The sequence below is a fragment of the Pseudophryne corroboree genome, chromosome 9, assembly GCF_028390025.1.
Source record: "Pseudophryne corroboree isolate aPseCor3 chromosome 9, aPseCor3.hap2, whole genome shotgun sequence".
In the NCBI taxonomy this organism is placed as follows: Eukaryota; Metazoa; Chordata; class Amphibia; order Anura; family Myobatrachidae; genus Pseudophryne; species Pseudophryne corroboree.
This window is the reverse complement of record NC_086452.1, coordinates 23,243,178-23,262,536: the sequence shown is the minus strand read 5'-3', so window position 1 is coordinate 23,262,536 and position 19,359 is coordinate 23,243,178. Positions and strand designations below refer to the sequence as shown.

Sequence of the window (19,359 nt, the reverse complement as noted above, 5' to 3'; positions counted from 1 at the left end):
TTACATGCACGAAACGTGTACAGGACGAGGAGGCTGCTCCTCATTATTCACTAGGCGATCACGCTCCAGACTACTCTCTCCCCCTCTGTGCTGTGCAGGCCGAGGCGTTGATGCCGAGCCCCACTTGAAATTTACATACCACATAATGAGACACAGGGACCGGGCAGCCACAGCTGCTCATCTTTGGGGTACATTTACTACGATGGGAGTTCTATTTAAGATGGGATGTTGCCCATAGCAACCCATCAGATTCCAGGTATTATCTTCTAGAAGGCACTAGATAAATAAGAAGTTGAATCTGATTGGTTGCTATGGGCAACATCCCATCTTAAATAGAACTCCCATCTTAGTAAATTTACCCACAGGAGTCAATTCATGAAGCAGTGAAAAGAGCGGAGAAGTGAGGTAGTGGAAACGTTGCCCATGGCAACCTATCAGGGTTGAGGTAACATTTATAACGTGCATTCTATAAAATTATACATAGCAGCTGATTGGTTGCCATGGGCAACTTCTCCACTGGATCACTTCTCCACACTTTTCACTGTTTCATGAATAGACCCTCTTGTATGAAGTGGTGGAGCAGTAAGAGAATAAAGTAGCGTGACTGTCCGGTAACTTTATGGGCCTCATTCTGGGGCGCACGTACCTCTGGTTACGGCCTGCGTCTAGAGGGCCCTAGGAAGCAGCGCATGTGCCGTAGCAAATATACGCATCCTTGCATATCTCCGCATAATTCGGGCACATCTTTGTCTGTTAAATGGGCATGTTTTGGTGCCAACTGGGCCTACGGGAGAGAACAGCCTGGCGTACAGGACACAAAGAGCAACGCGATGCACATGCATTAGGGCGTGCGTGCAGCAGCATCAGCAATCTGTTTAAAATCCATTCTACTCTCACAGTGCTTACAAAGAGGAGCCGGCGCAATTACTTTGGCATTTGCTAGAAACAGGAGCGGCGCAGCCTGATACGGCTACAGCTCTAAACGGAGGCTTTACGGACATGTTCAGCACATACATGAAGCCAGATACATCCTCCGTTATTCCTACCCACTCACCTTTCTGGGGTTGTTAAACCCAGGTTTGCAGAACAGCCTGTAGTAGTCCCACTGGTTGGTTAACCTAGTATCCTGGTATGTGGCAAATCTGTCTGGGCATTTGGTGACGCAAAGCTGGAGAGAGGACACGGGAATTAGTATGGGGGCACATCACACAGGGTTACCCTGCGCACATATTACCCCTGCCCCACTGCATGACCAGGTAGGTCTGGGGTGCATCCGTTTTGTTAGGAATAACTTCTCCCCAAAGTGAATTGTGTAGGTTATTTTGTAGGGAGAGAGGGAGATTTACTTACACAGCACATTGGATTAAACCGGCTTTTTTTCCATTAAATAGGGAAATTAAGGACAGAATTTACTTCTACAAGACTCTGCTTTTTATGGCTTTTACAGATAGTACAACCCATTAAGTTACATAAATGTAATCGGCAAGATCTCCCGAGCAGCTTTAATAATGTGAAACAGTGAAAGGGCTGTAATTGCAAATTTTATTGATTACTTATTTAAAAATTATATATTTCAGCAGCTTTTATTAACCTGAGAAGACCCTGGCTCACTAACACTAAAGGATTCAGTTTAAACCAGAACTAATAGATATGCTTCAACTAAACGCGGGTTACATTAACGCATTGAAGCCCGCAGTGCGGAGAGCTGATAGTTCCATTAATTTTCCTAATTGCTAATATAGGATAACTTGCAAATTGCGGATATTAATATTTCTGCTGAATCCTGGTGAGGAAAAAAAAAACCCAAACATATATTAACCCCTTAAATACTGGGCATGGACTACATCTCACACTGCGGGGTAAATGTTATAGCCTGCGACTTGCAGACATTGCCGAGTTCCCGGCGAGTCTGCCCCGAAGATTTAAAGGGGCTATCATTTAAAAGGCAAAACTAAATAGGTTTTGTCTTTTAAATTGATTCCACTTTTAAATCTCCTGGCAGGCTCGCCAATGTGTGCAAGTTGCAGGCTATTACCTTTACCCCTGTGTTTCGACAAGGGGCATTTTTTTTTTTAATAATCAAAAAATAAATGTTTATATTATATTGGGACAGTTATTGTTAGCAGCATCCTGAAACAAACTGCCTTTTCTTTTATAGCATTAGCTATGGAAAACAACCAACAGAAGTCAGAAAGATCCTTTTCTCCTTTGCACTTATTTTAGCTACCTGCGTATTTTTTTTTAAGCCTTCACAGTAAGTTACTGTGAAATGTATTTTTCTAGCTCTCCAGAGTATAGGAACAGCAACTACAGTACGTGCACTTTACTCAAACTGTGAGGAGTTTAAAAGCTTATTTCACCGATATCGTACCTCTGGCAGTGATCAGTAGGGCACTGAGAGCAGGGGGGGGGGGGGGGCCCAGCCTAGGTCTTTATGGGGGGCCAGGGCCCCTGGGAAGTGCAGCCGCACCACTGTAAATGCTAAACTAGGCTTTTTTAGTGTTTATTTATAACTAAAGCTTTGCGGCTTTAGGTTAGTAAATCTACTCCCAGATCTTATTTTCCAAGCAGAGAAAAAGAACAAAATCGCATGTAAACCATCTTATGATCTGGGTGTTAGAAACTCTAAGTGTGAACACAAATAACTATAGTATAATCTAATGTCTTGGTTTCCTTGCATGTGTGGTTATTAGTGTATATAGGTCATATTTTAAATATACACATTGGTCCTCTTCTAAATGTGCTGATGATCCTGAGACAATGACGCGATTTACTAGCGTAACGCAGGAGACCCCAGCCCGCCGTACCTGAGTTGTAGGACACTGTAGATTTATAAGCACCACAGGACTTGCACATTTCAGAATATTAAAATACATTAAGACGGTCTTGTTCCTAGAAGGAATAAGAGTGTGACAACGTTAATGACATGAAACGCAGACGGGAACATGCATGCAGAGGATACAAACTACGCCGATGGAGAATTGCACGCAAGTCGGGAGCAATTACACTCGCACTACGCACATGGAAATAAATGCGGATATTCCCTCGTTTTCTGATTGGCCTGCGTCTATGCAAACGCATTCCCCCGATCGGTGCACTTGTGGAAATAGTCATCATCATTATCAGAGCGCATTTCACCAGCTCAAGATCTGGTGCAAGAAACCTGTCTGAAATCAGCAGTTCCGTCTACATGTCCACAACACTATCTCACTCCTTAGCCTACCTGTAAATGCCTCATTGCACCCACTTACTCCCCTTTCAACTCATAACTGCCCCCACATTGCTCATAGTAACGTATGCTTGTTACAGAGAATGCGCATTGACGAAATTCTCAAGATCCATCCACAAATTAGTGTTGCATGCAAGTCTGCATCAGCCCCTGTATATCTAGTACATATAGTCAACATCTACAATGATCTCCAAAGGACACTGTCCTCTAAAATACATTGCAGGTTCATAACTAGAATGCTACAGCTAACACTGGCTGCCCCGGGTCTGATGTTGCCGCTCAGTCTGAGCAATGAATGGCAGAATCCATTTGTGTGACCAGATTGGACATATCTGCCAATTGGGAGCTTTGGACAATAGCCCACACCATTGCAATGGCGATGGTATCAATCGCGGGCATGTTACTACCCAATAAAAGCCCAGATTAATGGCATCGTGCTGATACTGGTGCATTTTTTGGCACCTTAGTAAGATGTCTGGTCATTAGGATGGAACATTACTTACAAACTGCCACGGCTATTGGTGCAGACCACAAAATAGCTGCTTTAGCAACATTGCTGGTTCCTAGTAAATTAATAGGCTGCTGTGCATTATAAAGACAATTGGACCACCCTCCAATTTGTCTGCTTTCACTGCGCATAGGAAACAGATGAAGTTTAATTGAATAGGGTTAATTTAATATTTGAAAGTTGATGTTTTTTTCTACAAAACTACTGTTTTGGATCCCAAGCAATCATTCTACCATTCTGGAACAATCTGCATAGGGAGGAACCCTCTTCACCCAAGTCTAAGACATATGTTTAATCTAGCGTAGGACATCAATATAGTCTGCATCAGACTTGGGGAGCTCTTGTGTGTTCACTGAACTACAAGCCCCAGAATGATTGGCAATGTGGTTCACAAACAGCAGGAAATCAGTCATCAAACTGCAGCATCTACAGACAACACAAGTGTCATCATTCATAACTGGAAGACTGAGGAAACATTTATTACATCGCTGATGTTTTAGCTTTAATGCCTATTAGGGTAGGACTCACTCATTTGCAGTCCCCTTTTGTCCACAAAATTGCCCGTAGCTGTCTGTTGCATACACAATCTTCCTTGGGTCTCCATGAATCCAGGCTACAAGGCAAACACAAAGTTGTAAAATATGAGAAGAAAGTCTCTAAAAAATAAACAGATGTTTTGGGGCAGGAATAAATCTGAGCATGGAGGGGTATAGCTGGATTTCAGGAGAGGCCACAGAGAGACATGGAGGGACAGGTCTGGATTTGAGGAGAGGCCACAGAGAGACATGGGGGGATAGGGCTGGATTTAAGGAGAGGCCACAGAGACACATGGGGGGGATAGGGCTGGATTTAAGGAGAGGCCACAGAGAGGCATGAGGGGATAGGGCTGGATTTGAGGAGAGGCCACAGAGAGACATGGGGGGATAGGGCTGGATTTGAGGAGAGGCCACAGAGAGACATGGGGGGGATAGGGATGGATTTAAGGAGATGCCACAGAGAGGCATGAGGGGATAAGGCTGAATTTCAGGAGTGAACACAGAGAGACATGGGGGGATAGGGCTGGATTCCAGGAGAGGCATGGGGGGATAGAGTTGGATTTCAGTAGTAGCCACAGAGAGACATGGGGGGTTAGGGCTGGATTCCAGGAGAGGCATGCGGGGAAAGAGCTGGATTTCAGGATTGGCCACTGACAGACATGGGGGGATAGGGCTGGATTCCAGGAGAGGCATGGGGGGGGGGAGGGGGGTAGAGCTGGATTTCAGGAGAGGCATGGGGCGGTAGGGCTGGATTTCAGGAGAGGCCACAGACAGACATGGGGGATAGGGCTGGTTTTGAGAAGAGCACACAGAGGGACATGGGGGGTAGGGCTGGATTTGAGAAGAGGAATTGGTAATAGGGCTTAATTTGAGGAGAGGTCACAGAGAAGCATGGGGATAGGGCTGGATTTTAGGAGAGACTACAGAGAGGCATGGGGGATAGGGCTGGATTCGAGAAGAGGACACAGAGGGGTATGGGGGATAGGGCTGGATTTGAGAAAAGGCATTGGTAATAGTGCTTGATTTAAGGAGAGGTCACAGAGAAGCATGGGAAGATAGTGCTTGATTTGAGAAGTGGCATGGGGGGATAGGGCTGGATTTGAGTATAGGACACAGAGAGGCATGGAAGGATATGGCTGGATTTGAGGATAGGCTACAGAGACACTTGGGGCCAGACCTGGACCAAAGATGAGGAGAGAGCATCAATGAAGGAGGCTTGAATCAGAGGAGAGGAAATAGAGAAGCATTGGGGGCAGTCAGGTCTAAATCCTGCACACCTATGTAACAAACCCACCTTATTTAATACACTTTACATATCACAGCTGACTGGTTATTTGGCTGACATTGTAAATTAAGCAGTTTATGGAGTGCTGGCAGACAGGAGCCCCATGTCATCCCATTCACTGTAATCTAGATCCCTCTTATCTTTGGAGGGGGTGTAAAGATCTGAGAGGCTCTGCATCCGCATGTACTTACCAGACAGGCATCACAGTTTGAACAATTACATTTCTTTTTGCTCATTTGAATAAGATCCTGGCAAAGTATTTGTTATAAGACAAAACCTTAAAGTAAAAGCACATATTTAAAGAGAGGATCCTGCGCAGTTCCAGAGAAGGTCAGCCCAGGAACGCCGCCATGGGCCATTTCTCCAGGGAAACTTGTTCCACACCTTATTATCTGTATAACGCAGATCCCGGGCACGGGCTGCAGTGGGAACATCATAAACAGCAGCCCGGCTCGCATTCATTGCTGTGGGTGTGAGCAATGTGAAGCAGAGACGCTAGGTAAATATGGAGAGGAATTGCTGAGACTTATTCCGTTCCTTCTAATGAAATAACAGCTCTTTGTCACCGCCATCGCTTTCTGTCTCGCTAAATCATATTTATGTGACACAGAGGTAACATTGCTGTCTTTGGATGGAGCGGGGTGAATGCGTTATGTCGGTGGCATTCTATCAGGGGGCACGGATGGCGTTATTAATGTACAGTGGAATACCGGTGGCTCTTATGCGGAACCTAAATGTATACAGAAATATTTACATATGTTCCCGTAATATCAGCGTGCACATGTATTCTCTTGGCTAGCCTGGGGTACAATTTACATTATAGATATACTAGTTACCGGTCCGTCTAAATGACGGAACAAAACAATAGCAATGTCAGCGCTGACGGCTGTGCGCGGCCGAGCAGAGCAACACTTGCTCCGTCAGGCGCCATCTAGTGGCCGCCGGCGCGCAAAACACTTGAATCCCCCCCCCATAGAGGTGAGGAGCAGTGTTAGCCTTTTATTATATAGTTTATCATGTATCATCCAGAAAAGAAAAATAAAACTTTTTGTATTTTTGTTTTTTTTAAACAGATTATTACCTGGGAATTCAATTAGCAGTGGGATTTACCACAGGCTTTTAACTCTAGGGTTAAGCGCTAACTCGGCAATTCAATCATATCTCGCGGTAAGCCCGATATCCACAGTAATACCGCATTCAGATCGCAAATGCCGGATCCTACCCGGTAAGACAAACGTGTACTTACCGGGTGGGATCCGGCATTTGCGCTCCTCTGCTGGCTTTCCGACCCGGCAATATACCGGGTCGGTTGCCATAGCAGCGGAGGGAGCAGCAGCAGCAGGGGCGGGGGTGGAGGCGGCGCCGGGAGATGAGCTCATCTCCTGCGCCGCCTCTGCCTATGCTGTGAATGGGAGCCGATTCGCATCGGAACGGCTCCCATTCACACTGTGCCTGACCCGGTAATCAACCCGGTAAGAACCCTTCTTTTTTACCGGGTTGAATTACCGGGTCAGGCGACCCGCTAATTCACAATTGGACCTTTCACATCGCACACGGACCTGTTTCGACACGGCAATATGCCGTGTCGGTACCGGGTTTTCAGTGCGATGTGAAAGGGGTATAAGTCTTACTTCCCTCCCCCCGCCCTTCCTTTCCTGCTTCTGAAACCTTTAATGATACCCCTGCTGCAGTCCACTGGCTGGACTGTCCCATGACTGATTATTGGGGGTAATTCCAAGTTGATCGCAGCAGGAGTTTTGATGGCAATTGCATACTTGCCTACCTGACCCTCTCCATGAGGGAGAAAATGCTCTGTTCCTGGACTTTTCCTGGTAATGTATGATTGCCATCACCTGTGGCGAGCTAGTTAGTTGCTAAGAAAGGGGTTTCACCACAGGTGATGGCAATCATACATTACCAGGAAAGTCCAGGAACAGAGCATTTTCTCCCTCATGGAGAGGGTCAGGTAGGCAAGTATGAGCAATTGGGCAAAACCATGTGCACTGCAGGGGAGGCAGATATAACATGTGCAGAGAGAGTTAGATTTGGGTGGGTTATTTTGTTTCTGTGCAGGGTAAATACTGGCTGCTTTATTTTTACACTGCAAATTAGATTGCAGATTGAACACACCACACCCAAATCTAACTCTCTCTGCACATGTTAAATCTGCCTCCCCTGCAGTGCACATGGGGGGTCATTCCGAGTTGTTCGCTCGCAAGCGGATTTTAGCAGATTTGCTCATGCTAAGCCGCCGTCTACTGGGAGTGAATCTTAGCATCTTAAAATTGCGAACGATGTATTCGCAATATTGCGATTACACACCTCGTAGCAGTTTCTGAGTAGCTTCAGACTTACTCGGCATCTGCGATCAGTTCAGTGCTTGTCGTTCCTGGTTTGACGTCACAAACACACCCAGCGTTCGCCCAGACACTCCCCCGTTTCTCCGGCCACTCCTGCGTTTTTTCCGGAAACGGTAGCATTTTTTCCCACACGCCCATAAAACGGCCTGTTTCCGCCCAGTAACACCCATTTCCTGTCAATCACATTACGATCGCCAGAACGATGAAAAAGCCGTGAGTAAAAATCCTAACTGCATAGCAAATTACTTGGCGCAGTCGCAGTGCGGACATTGCGCATGCGTATTAAGCGGAAAATCGCTGCGATGCGAAGATTTTTACTGAGCGAACAACTCGGAATGACCCCCATGGTTTTGCCCAATTGCTATCAAAAATCCTGCTGCGATCAACTTGGAATTACCCCCATTGTTCTAAGCCTTCAATGACGTTCACGTGTTCACTGATTGATTTTATATTTTGTATTTTTCTGTTATGATTTCATTCATTTTGCTTTCTTTGGAAACATTATTAATATATTGTTCTGCTTATCTCAGTTTTTATTGCGTACCACTGTTGGCATATGCTAATTCACAGGTTCTCAAACTCGGTCCTCAGGACCCCACACGGTGCATGTTTTGCAGGTCTCCTCACAGAATCACAAGTGACATAATTAACTCCACCTGTGGACCTTTTAAAACGTGTCAGTGATAAATGAATACACCTGTGCACCTGCTGGGTTACCTGCAAAACATGCACTGTGTGGGGTCCTGAGGACCGAGTTTGAGAACTACTGTGCTAATTGTACTCATTGTTTTCTTTCAATAAAATTAAAATATGTGATTGAAAAAAATTATCTGTATTACGATGTATGCAATGGAGAGTCTCCGTGTTCTGGGTGTTAGTGCCCTGCGCCAGTGTACAGAATTAGAAAAAAATTAGACAGAGGGGCGTTAGATATACTCTGTTAGTGAGGGCATCTAACCAGTGATGAAGTCAGTAAGTTATTATTTATATAGAGGGGCGTTAGATATACTCTGTTGAGGAGTCAGTAAGTTATTATCTCATATAAATGCCCATTAATATCTACGCTATTCCTCTATAAAGCTTCTAGAACCAATAGTCTGGGGGAAAGAAGCTGTGTACCTACCATTAATAAATCCCTTTTCCCACCCGATAGCTTCTTCCATAGTCCCTTCCCGCACAATGAAATGTGATGTTTCTTCTTCAGTGTAAAGCTAGATGCTCTCACAGCCTAATCCGTCCTAGGGGGTCATTCTGAGCTGATCTCTACTTTTAGCAGCCGTGCAAACGCATAGTCGCCGCCCACGGGGGAATGTATTTTCGCTTTGGAAGTGTGCGAATGCCTTTGCAGCCAAGCGCAGCAAAAACATATTGTGCAGTTTCTGAGTAGCTCTGAACGTACTCAGCCGCTGCGATCACTCCAGTCTTTTTGGTCCCAGAATTGACGTCAGACACCCGCCCTGCAAACGCCTGGACACACCTACATTTTCCCAAACACTCCCAGAAAACGCCCTCTTTCTGTCAATCACCTTGCGTTCAGCTGTGCAAATGGAATCTTCACTAAATCCATCGCCCAGTATCGATCCTCTTTGTACCCGTACGTCGTGACTGCGCTTTGCGGTGCATACGCATGCAAGGTTTTGCCATTTTTTTTATCTGATCGCTGCGCTACAAAAATCGGCAGAGAGCGATCAACTCGGAATGACCCCCCTAGTGAGATACACTCTCCCGATCTATCCAACTCCCATCATCAGCCAGGGCAAACTCCGCCTCTACCGCAGATGCCGTCGTCATTTGACTACAACAAAAATCACACAAGTCCGTCCTGCATATATGACCCTTACCGGAAGAGCAGTACAATAAAGCATTTTCTATTTTACGTAAATATATACTTGTATGTCCTGTGGCAAATGTTACTGGCTGTGTTAGGAACTGGTTGGTTGGTTGGTACTTTATCACTCTCCAAGGCTTAGTAAATAGACCCCTATGTATGTACTTACATGTAGACTGAATATGTGACACACAATTAAACATTTGCATTTTGTATTACAAACACACACACACACATATATATGATCTTAACATTAAGCGCCACTTACCCACAATGCCTAGCGCAATGTAGCCTAGAATCACCACAACAAAGATGATGCAGCAAATGATGTCTGTACAGTGCCTGGAGTCAAGCAGGAGAAGAGTATATTAGAGTCACAGAGGGGGAGAGCTCATCGTCATGTACAGCAAGTAAGGAATGGTCACATAGGGATAACTTTCGTTGAAACATTTTTAATTTTTCCCCAGTGTTTACATTGCACGGATTCTAAAGGAGATCTCAAATTATTCCATAAAACAAAAAGAATTTTAGGATTTTAGATTATTAATGAAACTCATGCATTCTGTGTCATCAATGTACTCTCCCGATCAGAGGAAGCGTTGAAAATACAGATTATTATTTTTTTATGTACAACCCTTATTGCTTACAAAGACCCCGGCAGCCCACACGTCACTAATTAATAAGCCTCCAAAATACAAAGGGATTCAAAGTAGAACTGCAAAAAATCTAAAATAACTGTAACAGACACAAATGCAAAATTGTAACAAACACAAATGTGGATGACGTCATTCACAGGCATATCTGATCGGCCTGCTGCACAGTTGATGATGATATACAGTATCCTTTAGAATGTAAGCTCTCACGAGCAGGGCCCTCTTCCCTTATATATTTTTCCATCTCTTACTTAAACCATCTTGGACGGCACAAAATCCTGCAGTTTTCTGCCACCTTGATACTTATGTCAGTGTCGTCTGCTGATGCAGCTACGTCTATATACCCTGTACTTGTCCTATATTGTCTTCATTTGTAAGTCATTGTTTTCCTGTTTTGCTTTTTCGTTTATGTACTCTGTAATTGGGCGCTGTGGATCCCTTGTGGCGCCATATAAATAAAGGATAATAATAATAGCAGATATATTGTTTAATCTGCATGTGTATGCAGCGGGAAACCCACTGACCGGCCATTAGGAACTTCAGATAGTGACATCACACCTGGGCGGGCAAATGTTAATGCCCACCCACTAGTCTTGTCTGCCCCTGTATATCAAGCGGCCGATTGGTATACAGGGGCTTACCAAATCGGCCGTGGTGGTATGTCTAGTACACTGCAGCTGGGGCTTGCTGCCACACACAAATTGGCAAATCTAGAACAGACCCCAAAGTGTACGGGGGGCACCTTCCTTTTGCTGCCGGTGCATCTTTGGTGTGATTGGTAAGAAGGTGCCGGTGATAGTAACTAATCTGGCACTGTGCTAGAAACATTTCTATCTCCAATGACATCTTCCAAAAATATCACATGGAAGATTGCTCCACCGGCAAATGGTGTGTGAGTGGGCGGAGCACATGAGCCCCCCAGGCATTAATAGGTCTGCATATGCAGCTGGCATGGTGTGCGTGGCATTCAAAGGAATGAGATGTGGCGCAGGGAAGAAGGGGGGAGGGAGCCAGTGTTTGGGAAGCGCTGGACACACTTGAGTAAGCTGTGGTATAATATGTCAATCATACGTCCAACAGAGCAGCTTCAAGGAGTGACAGATGGCTTAAAATTTGCCGAGCAGTTTTATCGCCGCTCGGTGACATTCAGGGATATTTCACAGCAGAGACTTTAATAAAACCAGACTTCCTCACGTTCCCCGCTCCCCGACAACTCGTCTCTCAGCTTCTGCTTCTCACATCCTCCAACTTCCATTCCCAGCTTCCCTCTAATTACCCTCCGGCAAGAAATAGGAGGTGTCACAAAAAAACTTAACATGAGCCGTATTAAATATTAAAATTGCACTTTGTAACGGCAGAGAAAAGGAGGCTGCCAGGCCGAGGCCTGATTCCGTCTAGAAGCCGTCATGGAGCTGATAGCAGCCAGGATGTGGAGCAAAGCAATTAGATCTTATCACAAGGTGAAAGCCGCATTTCCCAGTTCCTAAATAATTCCTGACATTTCACTCCAGCGACAAAGAACGACAAAGGGCTCGGAGAATATGTTCAGCCAGATAAGCAAAGATTTAAGTCGATAAAATATAGAATAAGGAACACAACGCGTTACTGAATGTATACATTACGTCTTAGTTATTTGTTAACACAAAGAAATAAGACACAACGGGCCTTGTTCTCACTTTTCCGGCCAATGATTGTTTGCGCATGTGTCTGAGTCGCAGCGCGCATGTGTCCTGATTTTGTTTATAAATCGAATTTAGGCGCAGAGTAGCAGGAATGTATGGGACGCTGATCGGGAGGTACCAGGGGAGGGGCAGGGAGATGTGGCATCTTATTGGAGAGTCACTGATACTGGTTGCGTAAGACGCACTGCCGCAGGCAATCTTACGCTACCTGCCAACGCCCACCGGTGTCCAGTTCCACCCAGTTAGCCCCCAAAATGTTTATTAAACTAAAACTATACCAATAAATTTGCATTGTGCGGTATTATGTGAACTATGGGATCTATTCAGGTTGCGATCCAACCGCAAAAAATACAATGTTGTTGCGGGCACTCTGTCAATCAGGCAGAGGCGTTCGTGGGGCTGGAGGGGGGCGGCAACGCTCCGATTCCTAGGGGGAGATGGAGCGTTGTGGGGGCAGCGTTACTGGAACTGAGGCATGGCAGATCAAACGGGGGCGTGGGAGTGATTGGGGCGGCTGTGTGGCGTCCCACACAGCCGCTCCGATCACGGAGAAGGCGGCGACCCTCCTGCGCCGGCAGGAGGATTTCTTACTTTCTGCGAACACGCTGCCCTGCGATGTTCGGCCCCAGCATGCGAACAAAAGGATTGCAATTTCTGCTAAAAAGCTGAATTTGCAATCCTTACTGAATAGGGTCCTATGTGTTCTCATTTTTAAATGAGATATATCTATTAATGATACATTAAATCTTGTAAGTAAGTATAGTAACTCTTGCAGCTGATGTGCGTCACAGCCTGTTCTGGATAAGGGAAGGGGGCTAATTGGTTATCACTGGAAAAAGGGGGAGAACTCTAGGACTTGGCGAAGACGGCGGTTGTCATTGTACCCGGTTACGGACGCCACTGGGACAGACTGGCAGGTTGCCACTTGGCTCGGCACTGGCGTATATGCCCCCTTGGAATTTGGTTACCAGACACAGGACTCTTTGAGCACTTGGTTGCTGGTACACTCGTCATCCCCATATGTTTAAAACTGGAAATAAATAATCCTTATATAGCGCCATTTATTATAGGTGTGATATTGATGATGGTGTGGACAACACTGTAACTATATCATGCAGAAATGCGACGCTGCAGGTTTGTGTCCTCGTTTACACTATGGATGGCGGTTTCCACGCGAATATGGCACGTCTCGCACATGAGCAGAACACCTCCTGCACATTGTGACGAGTTGTAGGCTTTGTACGCTTCACACTTACAGTATATGAAGAAAAGGAAAACTGACGAAACAAATCTGGAAGGTGCAATAGAGATATTTCAGAACGCGAACTGGGCGATTTTACGCCAGGTTTGTGGATTTCCATGGGCGGCAGGATGCTGAGATGCAATATGTATATTCTCAGGCGATATTATTAAAAGATTAAAAAGTACACAGCCAATAAATGATTGTCACACTGGCCCTCATTCCGAGTTGATCGCTCGGTATTTTTCATCGCATCGCAGTGAAATTCCGCTTAGTACGCATGCGCAATATTCGCACTGCGACTGCGCCAAGTAATTTTACAATGGAGATAGTATTTTTACTCACGGCTTTTTCATCGCTCCGGCGATCGTAATGTGATTGACAGGAAATGGGTGTTACTGGGCGGAAACAGGACGTTTTATGGGCGTGTGGATAAAAACGCTACCGTTTCCGGAAAAAACGCAGGAGTGGCCGGGGAAACGGTGGGAGTGCCTGGGCGAACGCTGGGTGTGTTTGTGACGTTAACCAGGAACGACAAGCACTGAACTGATCGCACAGGCAGAGTAAGTCTGAAGCTACTCTGAAACTGCTAAGTAGTTAGTAATCGCAATATTGCGAATACATCGGTTGCAATTTTAAGAAGCTAAGATTCACTCCCAGTAGGCGGCGGCTTAGCGTGTGTAACTCTGCTAAAATCGCCTTGCGAGCGATCAACTCGGAATGAGGGCCACTGTTGTTTGCATTGCTGATAACGCTGATACGAGCAGCAAACGACGTACAGTGGCCCTCATTCCGAGTTGATCGCAGTTTTTAGCAGCTGTGCAAACGCATAGTCGCCGCCCACGGGGGAGTGTATTCTCGCTTTGCAGGACTGTGAACGCCTGTGCAGCAGAGCGCCTGCAAACACATTCTGTGCAAAACAAGACCAGCCCTGTAGTTACTTATCCTGTGCGATGATTGCTGCGACGAGTGACACGGTAATGATGTCAGATACCCGCCCGGCCACGCCTGCGTTTTTCCAAACACTCCCAGAGAACGGTCAGTTGACACCCCGAAACTCCCACCTCCTGTCAATCTCCTTGCGTTCAGCTGTGCGATTGGAATCGTCGCTAGAACCAGTGCAAAACCACAAAGGACTTCGTACCCGTACGACGCGTGTGCGCATTGCGGTGCATACGCATGCGCAGATTAGCTGTTTTTTTCACTGATCGCTATGCAGCGAACAACAGCAGCTAGCGATCAACTCGAAATGACCCCCAGTATACGGTATATGGGGTCATTTTTCATCGCTGATTGCTGCATGCGAGGAGGCAGAACAGCGACTTCTGAGCGCGGCTGTGAGATGTTGCGGCACTAAAAATAACCTCTGTAATATTTCACTTTACACAGCATAGGATTAACACATCGTTATCGCCAGCCGTTAATTACCTAGGCGACGATTCCATAGAAGAAACATTTAGTATATAGAGGGGTCTGGGACTCAGGGTCGACACTGTCTAGGTCGACACACATTAGGTTGACACCTATTGGTCGACAGTGACTAGGTCGACACTGGAAATGGGTCGACGTGAGTTTTTTATGGGGGGGTTTGGTGTCGTTTTCTTCGTAAAGTGACGGGGAACCCCAATATAGTTCTTCTTACTAACAGCCAGCAGAGTGTGTGGGAAAAATCCATTTTGTTTTTCTTGTCCAGAGTAACCCCCTCCCGCAGCACCTGAGGATTGCTACCAGCTTGATTAGAGCAGTTTGCCATCATTTATTGCAGTTCAGTGAGGCATAGATGGAGCCAGGGCCGTTTCTAGACAATTTGGCTCCCAGTGTGAGATTTCAAAATGCGCCCCCACCCCCCCCCCCCCCCATTGCTATAAAAAAAAAAAAGCATGCGCGCGCCGACAAGGGTGTGTGGCCTGATTAAAATGGGTGTGGTCTCATTAAAGTGGGCGTGGCCTCGTCTGATATCATCACGCCCACCACAGGGGGGAAAAATAAAAATAAAAAAAGTCCCCATTTTACACATTACAGCAGGCAAGTGTCCCCATTTTACACAGCGCAGCAGGCAGGTGTCCCCATTTTACACAGCGCGGCAGGCAGGTGTCCCCATTTTACAAAGTGCGGCAGGCAGGTATCCCCATTTGATTTTACACAGTGCGGCAGGCAGGTATCCCCATTTTACACAGTATGGTAGGCAGATATCCCCATTTTACACAGTACGCAGGCAGGTGTCCCCATTTTACAAAGTGCGGCAGGCAGGTATCCCCATTTTACACAGTACGGCAGGCAGATATCCCCATATTACACAGCGCGGCAGGCACGTGCCCCCATTTTACACAGCACGGCAGGCAGGTGTCCCCATTTTACAAAGTGCGGCAGGCAGATATCCCCATTTTACACAGTGCGGAAGGCAGATATCCCCATTTTACACAGTACGCAGGCAGGTGCCCCCATTTTACACAGTGCGGCAGGCAGGTATCCCATTTTACACAGTGCGGCAGGCAGGTATCCCATTTTACACAGTGCGGCAGGCAGATATCCCCATTTTACACAGTACGCAGGCAGGTGCCCCCATTTTACAAAGTGCGGCAGGCAGGTATCCCCATTTTACACAGTGCGGCAGGCAGGTATCCCCATTTTACACTGTGCGGCAGGCAGGTATCCCCATTTTACACAGTGCGGCAGGCAGGTATCCCCATTTTACACAGTGCGGCAGGCAGGTGTCAAGTGGGGGGGAAGGAAGGGGGAGAGAGAGAAAGATAGAGATAATACTTACATCTTCCCGCTCTTCGGGTCCCGCCGCCTCACGTCCCTCGCGCCGGCCGCCTCCTCCTTCCAGGCTAATCTCCTCTCCTCCCTCTCCCCGAGCGCTCCTGCTCGGGGGGCGGGGCTTCGCGGAATGACGCGTTTGCGTCGTGATGTCACGACGCAAACGCGTCATTCCGCGAAACTCCGCCCCCCGAGCAGGAGCGCTCGGGAAGAGGGAGGAGAGGAGATTACGGACACACAAAGTGCCGCGGCGGGCGCCCCGTGCGGTTGCACGGCTCGCCCGCCGCTAGAAACGGCACTGGATGGAGCCAGCATTAGGAGGGCATGCTGGGTCCTGTGGTGCCATTTGGAGGATACAGGGGTGCCTCCAGGTAAGCTAGCTCTCAATCTGGATATGTTTTGTATGTGCCATTATCATGTGGCAGTACATTAAGCAATTGTATGACCCATAGTGATTATTATTATTATTATTATTATTATTATTATGATGCTGTGTATGAGTTTGGGGAGTGGTACCCCCCAGGTCTGGTGTGACTGGGCTACCTTGGGGTAGCACGCCATATTATTTATTTAGCACTTATGTAACACTCCTATTTTTTCACTAATATTACTCTTTTGAGTATTTTATTAACACCCTTATTTCTGTAGCACTTTCTAACCCATAGCTTCTGCTTCTTTCTTAACACATATTAACACTTTAGTATTTCAATGGTGTGCTGCCCTAGGGTGGTCGGGCCTGAGCCGACTTTGTGGGGTCCAAACCCTGGACTTATGCTTAGTTAGGGACCTCCAGTAATAGAGCAGCCGTGAAGTGGCCTGGAGGCTTATCATATCTTTTGCAAAACATATGTAACGAAGAGCTCTAAATTTCCTATTATTACATAGTATATAGGCCCTCATTCCGAGTTGTTCGCTCGGTATTTTTCATCGCATCGCAGTGAAAATCCGCTTAGTACGCATGCGCAATATTCGCACTGCGACTGCGCCAAGTAACTTTACTATGAAGAAAGTATTTTTACTCACGGCTTTTTCTTCGCTCCGGCGATCGTAATGTGATTGACAGGAAATGGGTGTTACTGGGCGGAAACACGGCGTTTTAGGGGCGTGTGGCTGAAAACGCTACCGTTTCCGGAAAAAACGCAGGAGTGGCCGGAGAAACGGTGGGAGTGCCTGGGCGAACGCTGGGTGTGTTTGTGACGTCAACCAGGAACGACAAGCACTGAACTGATCGCACAGGCAGAGTAAGTCTAGAGCTACTCTGAAACTGTTAAGTAGTTAGTAATCGCAATATTGCGAATACATCGGTCGCAATTTTAAGAAGCTAAGATTCACTCCCAGTAGGCGGCGGCTTAGCGTGTGTAACTCTGCTAAATTCGCCTTGCGACCGATCAACTCGGAATGAGGGCCATAGTTCTTCTTACTTACAGCCAGCAGAGTGCGTGGGAAAAATCCCTTTTGTATTTCTTGTCTAGAGTAACGCCCTCCCGCAGCACCTGAGGATTGTTACCAGCTTGATTAGAGCAGTTTTACACTATTTATTACAGCATAGGATTAACACATCGTTATCGCCAGCCGTTAAATACCTAGGCGACGATTCCATAGAAGATACATTTAGTATATAGAGGGGTCTGGGACTCAGGGTCGACACTGTCTAGGTCGACACACATTAGGTTGACACCTATTGGTCGACAGTGACTAGGTCGACACTGGAAATGGGTCGACATGAGTTTTTTATGGGGGGTTTTGGTGTCGTTTTCTTCGTAAAGTGACGGGGAACCCCAATTAGTGCACCGTGTCCCCTTGCATGGCTCGCAGGTTACTGTTCCCAATTGTAGTCCACATGGATCGTAAAGTATGAAAAAGTAAAAAAAAAAAATTCAAAAAGTCAAAAACGCATGTCGACCTTTTCCATGTCGATCTTGTTCACGTCAACCTAATGGTCGCGTCAACCTATTTCATGTGTCAACCTAACCAGTGTCGACCTAGAGTCCGGATACCATATAGAGATCTTTATGGCAAAGCATTGGCTTGGCTGCACCACACACACAAAGTCTCTGACATGAAAGGCGCGTGTCAGCGCAGAGCGTTTCATTTCACGCAAATAACTGTCTGTCAAACACGCGACAGCGCTCCGACAGTGATTTTTTTCGGAACTGCTCCCGTTAGGTCATACCTGCCTACACTCCCCGGTTTCAGGGATCTCTACAAGCGCACTATGGGGGGTCATTCCGAGTTGATCGCTCGCTAGCTGTTTTTAGCAGCCGTGCAAACGCTATGCCGCCTCCCACTGGGAGTGTATTTTACCTTAGCAGAAGTGCGAACGAAAGGATCACAGAGCAGCTACAAAATTATTTTGCGCAGTTTCAGAGTAGCTCAAAACCTACTCAGCGCTTGCGATCACTTCAGACTGTTTAGTTCTGGATTTGACGTCACAAACACGCCCTGCGTTCTCCCAGCCACGCCTGCGTTTTTCCTGGCACGCCTGCGTTTTTTCGAACACTCCCTGAAAACGGTCAGTTGACACCCAGAAACACCCCCTTCCTGTCAATCACTCTGCAGCCAGCAGTGTGACTGAAAAGCTTCGCTAGACCCTGTGTGAAACTACATCGTTCGTTGTAATAGTACGACGCGCGTGCGCACTGCGCTGCATACGCATGCACAGAACTGCCATTTTTTCCTTAATCGCAGCGCAGAGAACATTTTCAGCTAGTGATCAACTCGGAATGACCACCTATGTATTAAAAATCGTGGCACTGCTGCAATTATTCACACTCCATTTCGCGGCAGATATTGTCATTGTTAATGACAATGGGGGTCATCCTGACCCGTTCGCTCGCTGCATTTTAACGCAGCAGAGCGAATGGGTCCCTACTGCGCATGCGCCGGCGCCATAGTAGCAGGGATGCGATCGCCTCTGCCTAATTGACAGACAGAGGCGATCGCGGGGCGAAATGGCGGCGTTTGGCCACAGTTTTGGCGGTGCAGTCTGGCCAACGCAGGCATGGCCGAACCGAATGGGGGGCGGGCCGCAGCGGCTGCGTGACGTCACGCGCAGCCGCTGCAGGCCGGGGAGCGATGAGTAGCTCCCAGCCAGCACGCTAAGCTGCACTGGTCGGGAGCTACACTTGAAGAGCAAAGTCATCACCCCTGTGCTATGGCTTTGCACGTTTGCGGGGGCGGGGGGGGGGGGGCGGCACTGACATGCGGGGCGGGATAGCCCTGTGCTGGGCGCCCCCCCCCCCCCGCATGTCAGTGTGAATGAACGTAGCTGTGCTAAA

The 19,359-nt window shown here is 47.0% G+C and overlaps 1 protein-coding gene across 1 annotated transcript in view; it reads right to left on the bottom strand.

Moving 5' to 3' along the window:
- The window catches only part of SLC44A5 (solute carrier family 44 member 5), a 105,421-nt gene that overhangs the window by 59,568 nt on the left and 26,494 nt on the right, over nucleotides 1-19,359 (bottom strand). The window contains exons 3-6 of the mRNA XM_063939061.1: nucleotides 10,015-10,088; nucleotides 4,266-4,350; nucleotides 2,808-2,892; nucleotides 1,055-1,168 (exon numbers count right to left, since the gene is read on the bottom strand). Coding sequence (XP_063795131.1) covers nucleotides 1,055-1,168; nucleotides 2,808-2,892; nucleotides 4,266-4,350; nucleotides 10,015-10,088 — 358 coding nt within the window. The remainder of the gene's footprint in view (nucleotides 1-1,054; nucleotides 1,169-2,807; nucleotides 2,893-4,265; nucleotides 4,351-10,014; nucleotides 10,089-19,359) is intronic.